Raw genomic sequence first — 15,820 nt, 5'->3', positions numbered from 1 at the left:
ATTCTTTATAAAAGTTAAGAGTCAACCACGTCTACCTAAAACGGCTCGTTCTAACACGCCCCCACATGTCTACGTCAAGATGTGGGAAGATTTGCATAACGCCGCCCAAATGTTCACGCAAAGAAAGAAGGCGTAACTTTTATTCTCACTGTAGTATTGTTGCTGCCGCCATGTTGTGAAGGCGCTGTGCTTTGTTGTGAAAGCGAAACTACTTTGTTTGGCCTTCCAAAAGAGGACGATATCCTCTTCGTCATGCCTGGAGCTGATCCGTGCTGGTCACTGAGGAAATACATCAACTTTGCGCTGTGGATCGCCGGATCGGCTTTCACCGAGGACGAAGCAGAGTCCAGTCCGGGGTCGTCACATGTGGTTGCTGCAAGCCCGCCCGCCTCCGCTCACTCTAGGCCTCCGGCCTCCGCTCACTCTAGCCCGCCGTGTGTTTCGTTGTGAAAGCGAAACTACTATGTTTGGAATTAGAATTTAGAATTTGCCACTGATGATTCAAACGCGAGTTTTTGGCAGTGTAGAATAGCGCTTGTTGTTTGTCATTTCTCTGATCACAAATGCAGACATGGTTTTATGTTTACGCGGCGCGATGCAACGCGTAAAAAGACAGTATAATCAGTAATTATGTTCCCACTGGATGCAACAAATGCCTCGTTTATAATGGGTTTTAATGTTTTTGTCTCTTCGCTCCGGCCGGGACACGGCATCACAGTATGGTGAGGGGCGTAACATTTCCGTAACATGCTTGAGGTATTCGGCCAATCACAACGCACTGGACAGCTGGCCAATCACAGCACACCTCGATTTTCAAACCGATGAGCTTTGTAAAAATCGACGTGTTTCAGAAAGGTGGGGCATAGAGGAGAAACAATAATGTACAGTTTGTGGAAAATAATGTGTTTTTTTTTACCTTAAACCGCATAAACACATTTCATTACACCAAATACACAAAATAATGTTCTTTTTAGCTGTTTTAACGTCAAACACTTGCATAAAAGCTCATGTAAAAATAAAATCCATGTTCATAATGTATGAAATAAGTCAAAAGGTCAGTAAGTGGGTAAAATTTATATTTGCATCAAGAGCTTTAGCTGCTCCTAAATTAAATAATGAACACTTTCATATGTGAGGTCATAGTTACAACTCGCTCAAACTGTAGTATTGAGGCTGCCATGAATTATTCAGCATCACTGCATTAATATGGAGGCCTACTGTGTGTTACAAAATGTATTTCTGCTTTGTTGATTTGTTTACATTTTAATTTTATTTCTGCTGTTTTCTGGTATTTTGATATTGTTAGACACAATTTTCCTCTTACAAATAAGAAATAAGTTGAATAACTGTTAAATAAATACATATATAATTATTAAAATATATTTATTGTAAATAATAAACATGTAAATATACATTTAGAATGCTGTATTTCATGGAATCTCACATAAAACACTTTTATTTTTGTGTCATGGTGTGGAAAACGTTTAGCATTTTTACAATTTCATTAAAACATGATTATTAAGTCATGTTGGTTGGTCTTCATATAGGCGATTTAAGGTGAAAATTCACCCAAAAATGAAAACTGACATCTTATTGACTTCCATAGTATGGAAAAATATACTATGGAAGTCAATGGAGACCATCAACTGTTTGGTTACCAACATTCTTCAAAATATAACAGAAGAAATTAATTCATACAGGTTTGGAACAACTTGAGGCTGACTAATGACAGATTTTTCATTTCTGGGTGAACTGTCCCTTTAAGGTTTAACTCTAGGGACATTTGGTCTTCACAAAGTTGGCAAAATCTGACCCACACGCATAGGAAGTGTTAAAACTGAAATGGCAAGACTTTTATGAAATGGTGAGATGTGTGAAGATTTTCAGTTTGCATTAGGTACTTGTTTTAAATCATTTATTTATAGCTGCATACATATGTACTGTTTTCATATAAATAGTTATAAAAGCAGTTTTAAAGATACTTAGGACAAAGATGCTGAGTTCTCCTGTTGCTGGAATGTTGCTGTACGTCCGACAAGCCCTTCTGTCCTAAACAGAGAATTAGAGAGGTCTGGATAAACCATGAACAAAATGCACAGACACTAATCTGTCCTATTCAAGGGTATCAAAACATTAAAGACATAACATACTGCTGATACAATCAAACATACAAAATAATACATGGACATACTGAATGCATTAGGTATTAGGTCTGAATTCAGAGTCTTTGACTCTTCAGATGATGCCATATCACTCAAGCGGTGGTTATACTTACGCTTCTGTTATGAATGTCTCTTGTAATATTCTGTCATCACTGGCTCCTTCTGGGAACTCATTGAAATTCTTGATGCCAAGTATCTTCAGTGCTGTTGGAAAGCCATGTTGTGCATATACATACTAATGGTATGACTCTGTATATGCACAACATGACTCTGTATAAGCCATGTTGTGCATATACAGAGTCATACCATTAGTATAATTCTTATACTCATGAATTGTAAACAAAACAATTTAAGTTTACATGGAAGTATTCAGGGAAATGGACTGTTAAAGTCACAGTGCATTCAGGTCAATCTTAGGGTCAGTTGTTTCCCCATGACTTACTACTTATACAATAAACGGGATACTGAACTTAGTCACATTATGAATAGGAATAGTTCACCCAAAAATTTAAATTTGCTGAAAATTCAGTAACCTCGGGCCATCCAAGACGTAGATGTGTTTGTTTCTTCATCAGAACAGATTTGGTGAAATGTAGCACTACATCACTTGTTCACCAATGGATCCTCTGCAGTGAATGGGTGCCGTCAGAATCCAGCTAAATACAAAATATTGCTTTCTCCAGTGAAAAAGTCGTCTGAATCAGGAGAGAAATATGCACAGATCAAGTACTGTTCACAAGCAAAAACAGTTCTAAACAAATATGTCAATGGATTTTGATGTGAGAGGAGAACAGAATTTTTTTATAGAGGAAGCGTTATTATTGATTGTGGATTGGACGTTTGGCCAGAAGCAACAGTTTCAAAGTTAAAATGCCTTAATGATGGATTATTTCTTAGAAATAAGACTGCTTAAACTCTCATTCTGACGGCACCCATTCACTGCAGAGGATCCACTGGTGAGCAAGTGATGTAATGCTAAATTTCTCCAAATCGGTTCTGATGAAGAAACAAACTCATCTTAACTCTCTTACTTACTGAAGAAAATAATCCACCAATGTGCAAGTCCCTATATGATGCCATTACATATCAACAGGCTACATGTAGAATACATTTTTAGCTCATTTTTAAATGGAAATGTCATGTTTTCACTGCCTGTAGAGATTAGGTAGAGCTTATTTACGCATGCACCACTCTATAAACATTTAATTTAAGAAAGATAAAAACTTTAATAAAATCTGTTTTAAAAAAATCTTTACATTTTCAAACTCTCAATTTCACATTTATGCTGGTTAAGGTAACATTAAATACGGCAGTTTACAGACTAAAGTAATCTACCAAATCTACTACGAGACGCGTCAAAAGTTTCACCTGGTCTGTAGAAGAGCATACTAGATAAAGTATCCATCAGCTCAACAATTTTGTGTTTCTCCAGGTATTCTGCCTCTAGCTCCCGCGGCGTTGACATCTTGCCCACTGCTTCACTGTCCGCCTGCAAGTTTATCACTGTTGCTATGATACCGCACATGCGCAGTAGAGGTGGCAAAAGTCAGTGCCCTGCCTGTAGCAAGAGTGATTTTATTAATTATCATGAATGATTAATGATGTCTTAATAAAAGTGAAGCTGTAATAAGGGAAATCGTTGTAGAAGAAATAAGCAAATTATTTTTGCATTGACCTCAATTTAATACCAAGTTACTTTTACCAGAATAGTTCGACCAAAATGTAGGCCTACTCGCCCTCATGTTATTCCTAAACTGTGAAATTATTTATTTTGCGGATCACAGAGGGAGAGGTTAGACATAATGACAGCTTCAGGCATCATTTCGTATATGGGATAAAAGATGCAATGAAAGTGAATGATGACTGAAGATCTCTGGTCTTGCTCCTATGGTTATTAAGGGACATCTCCCTTAGAGGTAGAGTTCTTCTGTCGAAAGCAGAAGGGATTTCTAGACTAACCTATGTTGCTTTATCTATACATTTAGACAATCTAAACTATCAATACCATTGATCTGATTTTATTTCATTTTCTGTGGAAGAATCGTGTGCACTACATTAATAAATCTGTTGTTATTAATTCATTTAAAAATGGTGGCCTTGACTTTCTAGATTTCTCCTGGCAGGCAGGAATGTCATGTGACATATACTTATTAATTTTCTAATTGTATAGACACACAGAATGTTGTTTTTGGGGTGAATGTCACCTACACTTGTACATACTGTATGCGTACCAGATTTTCCTTGTCCATCCAGTATCCAAATAGCTTTAACATTACCCCTAGACAACAAGGGGCCATAACAATTTGTTTTGTATTGCATGTAGTAATCACCTATTAAAAATGTTTAAAGGGGTCATATGATGCGATTTAAATTTTTCCTTTCTCTTTGGAGTGTTACAAGCTCTTGGTGCATAAAGAAGATCTGTAAAGTTGCAAAGAGTAAAGTCTCAAATCCAAAGAGATATTCTTTATAAAAGTTAAGAGTCAACCACGCCTACCTAAAACGGCTCGTTCTAACACGCCCCCACATGTCTACCTCACTATGTGGGAAGATTTTTTTATAACGCCGCCCAAATGTTCACGCAAAGAAAGAAGCCGTAACTTTTATTCTCACTGTAGTATTGTTGTTGCCGCCGCCGCCATGTCGTGAAGGCGCTGTGTTTCCTTGTGAAAGCGAAACTACTTTGTTTGGTCTTCCAAAGAGGACGATATCTGCTTCGTCATGCCTGGAGCTGATCCGTGCTGGTTGCTGAGGAAATATTACAACTTTGCGCTGTGGATCACCGGATCGGCTTTCACCGTGGACAAAGCGGAGTCCAGCCCGGGGTCGTCACATGTGGTTGCTGCAAGCCCGCCGGACGCGCCTTCGTCGAATCCGCCCGCCGTGCCGTTCTCAAGCCCACCGCCTCTGCTCACTCTAGTCCTCCGGCCGTTCCTCACTCTAGGCCGCCGTGTGTGGCGCTGCGAAAGCGAAAATCCTTTGTTTGGTCTTCTAAAAGAGGACACGACTAGAAATCAGTGGTTAAGTTGTATTTACAACACTGTTCCAGAACACTTCAACCCAAATATTCAGATGTGTGCAGCGCATTTTATGGAGGACTGTTTCCTGATCGATTGGGTAAGTGTTTGGTTATTACCTCATAAGTTTTTTGTTACAAACAAGGTGAAAGAGATTTATTTTAAGATAATACTCAAATTCTACCCGGTCAAACATTTACTTAGTAAGTTTAAGAAAGATATTGGTGTTAGCTGCTCTTTTTGCTCTTTGCATTTGGAAACAGTACCCCACATTTTCTGTCATTGTAGACATGTGAAAAAGTTATGGTATGATGTATCTGTTTATTAAGAAAAGGGTACTCTTTACTTTTGTTTTGCATTTTGAAAATGTAATTTTTGGATTTCTAAAGTATGATAACTTTTTGTAATTAATCTGTTAATTAAATTTTATTAGTCAAATTTCACATTCATAAGTGTAAGTTTTCTAACAAAAAGCCTCTTTTCTCAAAGAATTTGAAAAGTACTTTTCTACTATTCTAGTAATAATGGAAAAGCTATAAAGACTGTTCATCTGTGTAATATCTTCAAACTCTTTGAATGACACAACGGTCTTGTATCTCTGTGAATGTATGCTTTGCTTTTTTATTATTATTATTATTGTGTGTTTTTTACTCCCCTGGTTCCAAAGTATATGTTGTATTGTTATCTAAAGCAATAAAAAAAATCTCTCTTTTTGCTCCGTTTGAGTGAACTTCCGGTCTAATCCTCTTCAATCTCATTATGTCTCTTGAAACTGATGGAAAATGGAAACTGAAGTCAACCGTGATATATGGTCCTTTTTAGTGAATTGTGTTACTGGCACGCAATTTACATTATATTTACATAACTAAATATTATATATTACTTTATTTCAAAATGAAAACACATTTAATTCATGAAATTGAATACAATAGCCAGCAAGAAATGAACAGCTGAAATATGACAAATCTAAAATGTTCTTTAAGAAATGCTTGAGAGTTCTACAAACTGTATGTAATATGAGCAAATATCCTTTTTTATTTTTTGCATGGAATGGATCTTTTAATTCCCACGCACATTACAATTAATCTTTATAAGCCAAATCCCATTAGTATTCCACTGCTTGCGGGGAAAACAAAGTTTCTGAGTATCAGTTGCTTTATTTAACCGCTAGAGGGAACTGTTTCTTGCGTACTGTTTGGGTATGAGTCGTTCTAATGGCAGGAGATTGTAAAGGAGAAGTACACAAAAGCTTTATATTAATTATATTATATTATATTAATCAGTTTTACAATTTTTGCATGCTTTATGTTATGCATTTTCAGGGTGTAAGAGGCAGGGGGAACAAACCCCTCAGTAAATAATAAAAAAAAAATGTAATTAACATTTTAGTTAATTAATATTAATGAGAATTTACATACAAAGCTGTGTATAAAATCAATGCACATTAAAAACAACAACAACATTATTGCTAAAACATTTAATACAATAAGTCCCTTTTTAAAATATGTAGCAAAATAAGATATGAGAAGAGAGTTTGCTTCAATGATAAATTATGTTTTTATTGATTTTTTTAACAGGGGAAACAGTTAACATGCAGTTAACAGTTTAACAGCTAATAACAGTTAACTTTAACAGGAGAAAACATGCATATATACATACAAAATATATACATCCGTACATGCATAATAGATCTACCGCTTACAATCATAATTATTACATCAATTATCTTTTTCAGCTAACAGAGATGTCTTTACTGTTGTTCCTTACAGAAATTAAAGTCATACAAATCTTTAATTCAATGGAAAACAGTCTAACTGACATATTGTGTCATGTACGTGATATTTTCCTAATAGAGTAAGCATTTTGATTGTATTGCCCAACTGGCATCACAATCCCTAAACTATTGTATCAGATATTCGAAAACAACTGATGAAATTTAAGACCACATTTTTTTAGTATAAATTAAATAGGAGAAATAAAATACGTGTAAAACTGTTTCTGACTTCTGTTTTTGACGATGTGAACTTTCTTCTGGTCGAGTCACAAGCTGGATGAGTGACATCATCAGGCAGCGACGCTTTCCGTACTGCGCATGCGTACATTTCCGAGTCCTTGGGCACAGCGAACGCTACGGTCAAAATGCAGACCTGGAACCATCTATACCGCACACTCGCTACGGTAATGACTGTTTATTTGGAACAGGACAGTATACTTATATGGTATATCCATACTCCGTTGTACACAGAAATGCAATGTTGTTACTGCGTAGGCCCAACATACTCGCATGCCATCGTGCACAGTTGTCATCCCATAAACACGAACGAAGCAGTTTAACCAAGAGTTTACAATACATACTTAGCCACACGAATTTACTTGTGTGTATATTATATATAATTTATTAATAGTGCTAATGCATATTTACACAACTTCGAATTTGTTCACTGGTTGAACTTGTAGGGGCGTATCGTTTACTGAATCTTTGGAGCTTTTTTGATAACTTGCCATGTAGGCCACATTCTGATCCAGGTACACACCAAGTATTTAGCCTTTGTGGACATCACAAGCGTGTTCAAATACAATACTTAGTTGGCCGCCTACCTAAAATATGCCAGTGATGCCCAAAAGTGCAGTCTAGGTTGACAGAAGACTAGTTTTTGAGAGAAAGCCACATTTAGGGAATATTTATTTTGGAAACATTAGTGACAACAACATATTTTAAAATAAAATTTCTGGTCATGCATGTGCTATCTGTATCTTCCTAAATATGTAATAGTGCAAAAACAAACCGCAAACTGGAAATATTGGATGCAAATCAAAACTAAAGTGAAAAACCAAAGAAAATTTGTTTAGTTTTTATTATTTTTTTAATATTTCTATTTAGGTTTATTTTTGTTTCAGTGTTAGTTATTTTAGTACTTCAACCTACACTAATTTTATTTTAGTTAGTGGCCAAGGCAATATTTGTAATTTTCTTTATTTTAATCTAATATTTATATGGAGACATTTGAGGCCTGCCTTTATTGCAACATAATTATGCAATTGATTAACTTTCTTTTGACCTTTATCCCTTTAAATGCTGACATTTATTTTTCTATTTTTGTCTCGTTCTCCCTTTGGAATGTTTATTTTATTTTAAAGTGTATTCAAATATTTTGTTTGTCATTTGTAAGCATTAAAGTAGAGTATGGAGAAGCAATATCTGTATAATAAAATGTTGTTGTTTCTATTCCTATCGTACAATACAGCGAGGTCAGCACCTCCCCAACAAGCTGCATGGAGCCACAGTCTTGTCTGTGAGAACATATGCTGATAAATCACCAAGTAAGATGACTTTAGTCATATCAGTACTGATATATTCATAATCATTCAGTGATGACCTTTATTTAAAAAACAGACAAGTTAAATGATATGAAATGCACTAATATGTAAATCCATATTCAAATAATCATTTGTCTTGTCATAGTTGATGCTGATGTCACAGTTGTTGGCTCTGGGCCGGGAGGATATGTCGCCGCCATCAAAGCAGCTCAGCTTGGCTTTAAGGTATCGTTTTGACACCCCGATCACAGATGCCATCAGCTTTTCTTTGACTGCGTTGGTAACATGCAACCTTCTTTCACAGACAGTATGCGTGGAAAAGAACGCGACCCTCGGGGGGACGTGCTTGAATGTGGGCTGCATCCCGTCAAAGGTTTGTGAATTTAAAAATGCCTTTCCAAAAAGCTTTTAACTTAATCATAACTTGATAGAATAAGCTTATTTTTTTGTGCTTATTTAAGGCTCTGCTGAACAACTCGTACCTGTATCACTTGGCACACGGGAATGATTTCGAAAGCAGAGGCATTGAAAGTAAGTTCAAGTGTAAACATGCGATGTTTATTGTGACCTGTACCTCAAGGATATGCAGAAGCCAACAGATTCAAATGAGGCCATTTTAACTGTAATAAATGATAGTGGATTTGGGGTATCGTGTCTTTTTAAGTCTGGTAGTAAATCTAATTTATATTGATTTATTCTGCATTAGTTCAAGGGATCTCATTGAATCTGGAGAAGATGATGGCACAGAAGAGTGGGGCTGTCAAAGCTCTGACAGGAGGAATCGCACACTTATTTAAACAGAACAAAGTGAGATTCAGTATTCATTTTCCCATTTGTTTTATCCGTTTATCCTTTAACGTGGTTGTGGATCAATACACTTTTTCGAGCCATATAAAATTGTTGCAATCCCTAGGTAACTCATGTCAATGGTTTTGGACTGATAACTGGTAAGAATCAAGTAACTGCAATGACTGAGGATGGAGAGCAAGTCATAAACACCAAGAACATCCTCATCGCTACTGGATCAGAGGTCACCCCCTTCCCAGGCATTGAGGTACATCAGCGATAAACAAGAACCTAAGCCTACATAGACAGCTGCCTTCTAAAGGTGTACTTCTTTTACCGTGTTCTGCTTCATCTCGTGCATAGCCATGTCCGCACAGCTTTTAAAATATACTGTGCCACGCATGAGCACAGATAGATGAGTTCGACATATGTGCAGTATCACTTAGTCGACTAATTCTGTCGTAACATTCACTTTGTGTCTGCGCTGTTGTGCACAGACCATCCACAGGGACACAAAAATTGCTTATTTAAGGCTCGCAAACAGTGTGCGCGGACGTCCACTTCTTTTTTTCTTTTTTTTTTTTTAAAGTGAAAGTGATGTGACGTGGCCAAGTTTGGTTACCCATACTAGGAATTAGTGCTCTGCGTTTAACCCATCCTAAGGGCACACAACACAGCAGTGAACACACACACACCATGAACACACACCCGGAGCAGTGGGCAGCCATTTATGCTGCGGCGCCAGTTGGGGGTTTGGTGCCTTGCCCAAGGGCACCTCAGTCGTGGTATTGAAGGTGGAAGAGAGCACTGTACATTCACTCGACTTTCTTTTGACGAAAACTGTTTCACGCCGACAGTGTGCGGACCATTGAAGTGTACTTTGAGCTTAAGTGAGCAACCTGATCGATATGGAACCCACCCATGGAAACCTCAAATCACATGTGATATCAGTAGAGTTTGTCAGTTAGCAGCTTGCTAAACTAACTGCACAGAACTGTAATAAGGATCAAATACATAGCACACAGAAATATTTAGTAAAATAGCAAATTGTTAATTAGTTTAATAATTAATATTGATTTTTCTCTGTAAATATATATATTTTTTGTACTGTAAATTAGGGCTGCACGATTTGGGGGACAAAAAAAATCAAATTGTTTTTTTTTTCTTTTCTGAGAAGAAAAATAATTATTGCTAAATAAAAATATTATAAAAAAAAGAAATATTACAATTGTAATATTTCACTGTACAAAACAAATGGGTATTTAAGAAAATTTATTTTAATTTTATTTTATAGTATAGCTGTATAATTACCGTAGTAATATTATAAATTTTATTTCTTAATTTTCAAACATTAAACCATTGAGCTTTTATTTTTTTGGAACACCACAGGGAGCCCTTCCAAACTGGTTTATAAGCGCTTCTTCTCATTAATTAAACTGCATTCTTTGTGATTTGATAATCGCACTAAGCCATATTGCGATTTCAGGTTTTTATTTTGATTAGTCACGCAAAAGATTATTTATGTTCAACAGTTTCCTTGCTTGGTCTGCCGTCTTGTATAATTATGGTCCCCTTTTGATAGATTGATGAAGACACCATTGTCTCCTCCACCGGCGCTTTGTCCCTCAAGAAGGTTCCAGAGGAGCTCATCGTGATTGGAGCTGGAGTCATTGGCGTAGAGTTGGTGAGTAGGCAATTGGTTGATTGTGGTGTTTCATTCCATAATCATCATAACACTGATCTAAAGTTTGGTCATGAAACTACTTGTTTGTAACATTTGAAGTCCAATGATGCTTCTGAATTGGGTTTGATAATGGAGATCCATTCTGTTTGTTTCCAGGGGTCCGTATGGCAGAGGCTTGGTGCCAAAGTCACAGCGGTGGAGTTCCTCGGCCACGTCGGCGGAATGGGCATCGACATGGAGATCTCCAAGAACTTCCAGCGAATTCTCCAGAAGCAGGGGTTGAAGTTCAAACTGAGCACCAAGGTCATGGGCGCCACCAGGAGACCTGACGGCAAGATCGATGTGGCGTGAGTGTGGCGTTTCTCCAGCTGCGGTTTGGGAACTAATTAATTTAGTGCTTTTGCCCATTTTGTTGTTTGTTGTTTGGTTAGTGTGGAAGCTGCAGCTGGTGGCAAGAACGAAACGCTCACCTGTGACGTTCTGCTGGTGTGCATTGGCCGCCGTCCCTTCACCAGTAACCTTGGTCTTGAGGCTGTCGGTATCGAACTGGATAACCGTGGGAGAATCCCTGTCAGTGGCCGTTTCCAGACCAAAGTGCCCAAGTATGGCTAGGTAACTCATGTCAATGGTTTTGGACTGATAACTGGTAAGAATCAAGTAACTGCAATGACTGAGGATGGAGAGCAAGTCATAAACACCAAGAACATCCTCATCGCTACTGGATCAGAGGTCACCCCCTTCCCAGGCATTGAGGTACATCAGCGATAAACAAGAACCTAAGCCTACATAGACAGCTGCCTTCTAAAGGTGTACTTCTTTTACCGTGTTCTGCTTCATCTCGTGCATAGCCATGTCCGCACAGCTTTTAAAATATACTGTGCCACGCATGAGCACAGATAGATGAGTTCGACATATGTGCAGTATCACTTAGTCGACTAATTCTGTCGTAACATTCACTTTGTGTCTGCGCTGTTGTGCACAGACCATCCACAGGGACACAAAAATTGCTTATTTAAGGCTCGCAAACAGTGTGCGCGGACGTCCACTTCTTTTTTTCTTTTTTTTTTTTAAAGTGAAAGTGATGTGACGTGGCCAAGTTTGGTTACCCATACTAGGAATTAGTGCTCTGCGTTTAACCCATCCTAAGGGCACACAACACAGCAGTGAACACACACACACCATGAACACACACCCGGAGCAGTGGGCAGCCATTTATGCTGCGGCGCCAGTTGGGGGTTTGGTGCCTTGCCCAAGGGCACCTCAGTCGTGGTATTGAAGGTGGAAGAGAGCACTGTACATTCACTCGACTTTCTTTTGACGAAAACTGTTTCACGCCGACAGTGTGCGGACCATTGAAGTGTACTTTGAGCTTAAGTGAGCAACCTGATCGATATGGAACCCACCCATGGAAACCTCAAATCACATGTGATATCAGTAGAGTTTGTCAGTTAGCAGCTTGCTAAACTAACTGCACAGAACTGTAATAAGGATAAAATACATAGCACACAGAAATATTTAGTAAAATAGCAAATTGTTAATTAGTTTAATAATTAATATTGATTTTTCTCTGTAAATATATATATTTTTTGTACTGTAAATTAGGGCTGCACGATTTGGGGGACAAAAAAAATCAAATTGTTTTTTTTTTTCTTTTCTGAGAAGAAAAATAATTATTGCTAAATAAAAATATTATAAAAAAAAGAAATATTACAATTGTAATATTTCACTGTACAAAACAAATGGGTATTTAAGAAAATTTATTTTAATTTTATTTTATAGTATAGCTGTATAATTACCGTAGTAATATTATAAATTTTATTTCTTAATTTTCAAACATTAAACCATTGAGCTTTTATTTTTTTGGAACACCACAGGGAGCCCTTCCAAACTGGTTTATAAGCGCTTCTTCTCATTAATTAAACTGCATATGGAACCCACCCATGGAAACCTCAAATCACATGTGATATCAGTAGAGTTTGTCAGTTAGCAGCTTGCTAAACTAACTGCACAGAACTGTAATAAGGATCAAATACATAGCACACAGAAATATTTAGTAAAATAGCAAATTGTTAATTAGTTTAATAATTAATATTGATTTTTCTCTGTAAATATATATATTTTTTGTACTGTAAATTAGGGCTGCACGATTTGGGGGACAAAAAAAATCAAATTGTTTTTTTTTTCTTTTCTGAGAAGAAAAATAATTATTGCTAAATAAAAATATTATAAAAAAAAGAAATATTACAATTGTAATATTTCACTGTACAAAACAAATGGGTATTTAAGAAAATTTATTTTAATTTTATTTTATAGTATAGCTGTATAATTACCGTAGTAATATTATAAATTTTATTTCTTAATTTTCAAACATTAAACCATTGAGCTTTTATTTTTTTGGAACACCACAGGGAGCCCTTCCAAACTGGTTTATAAGCGCTTCTTCTCATTAATTAAACTGCATTCTTTGTGATTTGATAATCGCACTAAGCCATATTGCGATTTCAGGTTTTTATTTTGATTAGTCACGCAAAAGATTATTTATGTTCAACAGTTTCCTTGCTTGGTCTGCCGTCTTGTATAATTATGGTCCCCTTTTGATAGATTGATGAAGACACCATTGTCTCCTCCACCGGCGCTTTGTCCCTCAAGAAGGTTCCAGAGGAGCTCATCGTGATTGGAGCTGGAGTCATTGGCGTAGAGTTGGTGAGTGAGTGACTGGATGATTTCAGGTGTTTCATTCTCTATTCATCATAACACTAATCTAAATTGTTAATTTTGGTAATGAAACTGCATGTTTGTAACTTTAAAGGCTGATGATGTTTCTGAATTGGGTTTGATTATGGAAATCCATTTTGTTTGTTCCCAGGGGTCCGTGTGGCAGAGGCTGGGTGCCAAAGTTACAGCAGTGGAGTTCCTCGGCCACGTCGGCGGAATGGGCATCGACATGGAGATCTCCAAGAACTTCCAGCGAATTCTCCAGAAGCAGGGGTTGAAGTTCAAACTGAGCACCAAGGTCATGGGCGCCACCAGGAGACCTGACGGCAAGATCGATGTGGCGTGAGTGTGGCGTTTCTCCAGCTGCGGTTTGGGAACTAATTAATTTAGTGCTTTTGCCCATTTTGTTGTTTGTTGTTTGGTTAGTGTGGAAGCTGCAGCTGGTGGCAAGAACGAAACGCTCACCTGTGACGTTCTGCTGGTGTGCATTGGCCGCCGTCCCTTCACCAGTAACCTTGGTCTTGAGGCTGTCGGTATCGAACTGGATAACCGTGGGAGAATCCCTGTCAGTGGCCGTTTCCAGACCAAAGTGCCCAAGTATGGAGATTTGAAGTGAGTTTTCTTGTATACGTTGCGACAGACAAGTCCTAATATGCTTTGCAAATCTCTTATAGTATCTTTGCCATTGGAGATGTTGTAGCTGGACCCATGTTGGCCCATAAAGCAGAAGATGAAGGTATCATTTGTGTCGAGGGAATGGCAGGAGGAGCCGTCCATATCGACTACAACTGTGTGCCCTCCGTTATATACACACACCCTGAGGTCGCCTGGGTCGGCAAGACCGAGGAACAGCTTAAAGAGGAAGTGAGTAGACTCCTTTTTATTTTAGCACACCTTTCTATTTAAGTTGCATTGTCATATCAAACATTTTCTTCTAACATGCATCACAAATAATTGCCTATTTTCCAGGGTGTGCCGTACAAGATAGGCAAATTTCCCTTCGCAGCCAACAGCAGAGCTAAGACGAATGCTGACACAGATGGACTGGTAAAGATCCTCAGCCACAAGGACACAGACAGGATGCTGGGAGCGCACATTCTGGGATCGGTAATGATCTGTCTGCTTTTGCTTTTCCTCTATAGGAGGTCATTTTTAATTACATAATTCATGTTCAATTTTCATTTTACAGGGGGCAGGTGAGATGATTAATGAGGCTGCATTAGCTATGGAATATGGAGCATCATGTGAGGATGTTGCACGAGTGTGTCACGCCCACCCCGTAAGTGTCCTGAATATAGTTTTATTTTTTTAAATAACTTTTTTCAATTGTGTAATATTTAAATAATAAATAAATAAAATATCAGCATTAATAATAATTAAATAATTACAACATTTTTTATATATATTTTTCAAATGTGTTAGACCATTTTCCCTTTTTGTAGAATAATTCATGCAAAAATGTTCATTAAAATATGTATTATTATTATTATTACATGTGTATTTAGACATACTTTTATGCAAAGCAATGCAGAAAACATATTATTATTATTAATTGTAGCTTTATTCTTTTTTCCATGTGTTAAACAACCTTTTTCTTTTGCCCACTCAGTGTCTCTGAATGTAGTCTAATTTTTGTCTTGCTAAAAATACTAAAAACGTAACTGCAAATTAATTTTAAGTTTCTAATTTGCCAACCAACTTTAATATCAGTCAGGTTAGATCAGGATGAAAAATATCACCTAATCCTTCAAGACTATACAGTTATATCAAAGATTATAATAAATAACGAGTCTATTATAATATAAAAAAAAATCATATATTAATGTATTATCAATCAAAAACTAATAAAAATGGAAATAGAATTTCACTATCCTCATAGTTAAGATTGTTTATTACTATTTAAACAGAATGTGTGACGAACTGAACTTTGAAGATCATTAACTGCAGAAGTAATTTCTTTTTTTTTATAGGGAAGTAAACATCAATGAATTTATTTTTAGGGTTTACAGTAATCCTGCATTTAATTTTATTTTAAAAAGTAAAATATTTTCTTTCCCTTGTTTGCATTTAAACATTTGCATCAGCCTTGTTTGCATTGTGTCAGCAAATAATTATATATAGTTGACTTATTATTAAGA

The 15,820-nt window shown here is 36.9% G+C and overlaps 1 protein-coding gene across 1 annotated transcript; it reads left to right on the top strand.

The window, feature by feature from the left end:
* The first annotated feature begins 7,242 nt into the window (after positions 1-7,242).
* On the top strand, positions 7,243-15,300 carry LOC107575708 (dihydrolipoyl dehydrogenase, mitochondrial-like). Its single transcript, XM_016262058.1, has 14 exons — positions 7,243-7,357; positions 8,425-8,500; positions 8,643-8,722; positions 8,802-8,870; positions 8,959-9,028; positions 9,204-9,304; positions 9,411-9,551; positions 10,866-10,967; positions 11,124-11,314; positions 11,399-11,569; positions 14,357-14,546; positions 14,652-14,789; positions 14,872-14,961; positions 15,292-15,300. The coding sequence occupies exons 1-14, from the start codon at positions 7,319-7,321 to the stop codon at positions 15,298-15,300; spliced, it is 1,467 nt and encodes a 488-aa protein (XP_016117544.1). The 5' UTR covers positions 7,243-7,318.
* Positions 15,301-15,820: the final 520 nt, after the last annotated feature.

This window comes from Sinocyclocheilus grahami, unplaced genomic scaffold, assembly GCF_001515645.1.
Source record: "Sinocyclocheilus grahami isolate Dianchi unplaced genomic scaffold, SAMN03320097.WGS_v1.1 scaffold31.1, whole genome shotgun sequence".
NCBI classification, from domain to species: Eukaryota; Metazoa; Chordata; class Actinopteri; order Cypriniformes; family Cyprinidae; genus Sinocyclocheilus; species Sinocyclocheilus grahami.
This window is presented reverse-complemented; position numbering and strand designations above follow the sequence as displayed.

Excerpts from the sequence above, each read along its gene's own strand:
- LOC107575708 (XM_016262058.1), top strand. The coding sequence starts at position 7,319 with ATGCAGACCTGGAACCATCTATACCGCACACTCGCTACG. Across the intron at positions 8,871-8,958 it reads TGGGCTGCATCCCGTCAAAG|GCTCTGCTGAACAACTCGTA; the intron begins GTTTGTGAATTT and ends TGCTTATTTAAG. Across the intron at positions 9,029-9,203 it reads CGAAAGCAGAGGCATTGAAA|TTCAAGGGATCTCATTGAAT; the intron begins GTAAGTTCAAGT and ends ATTCTGCATTAG.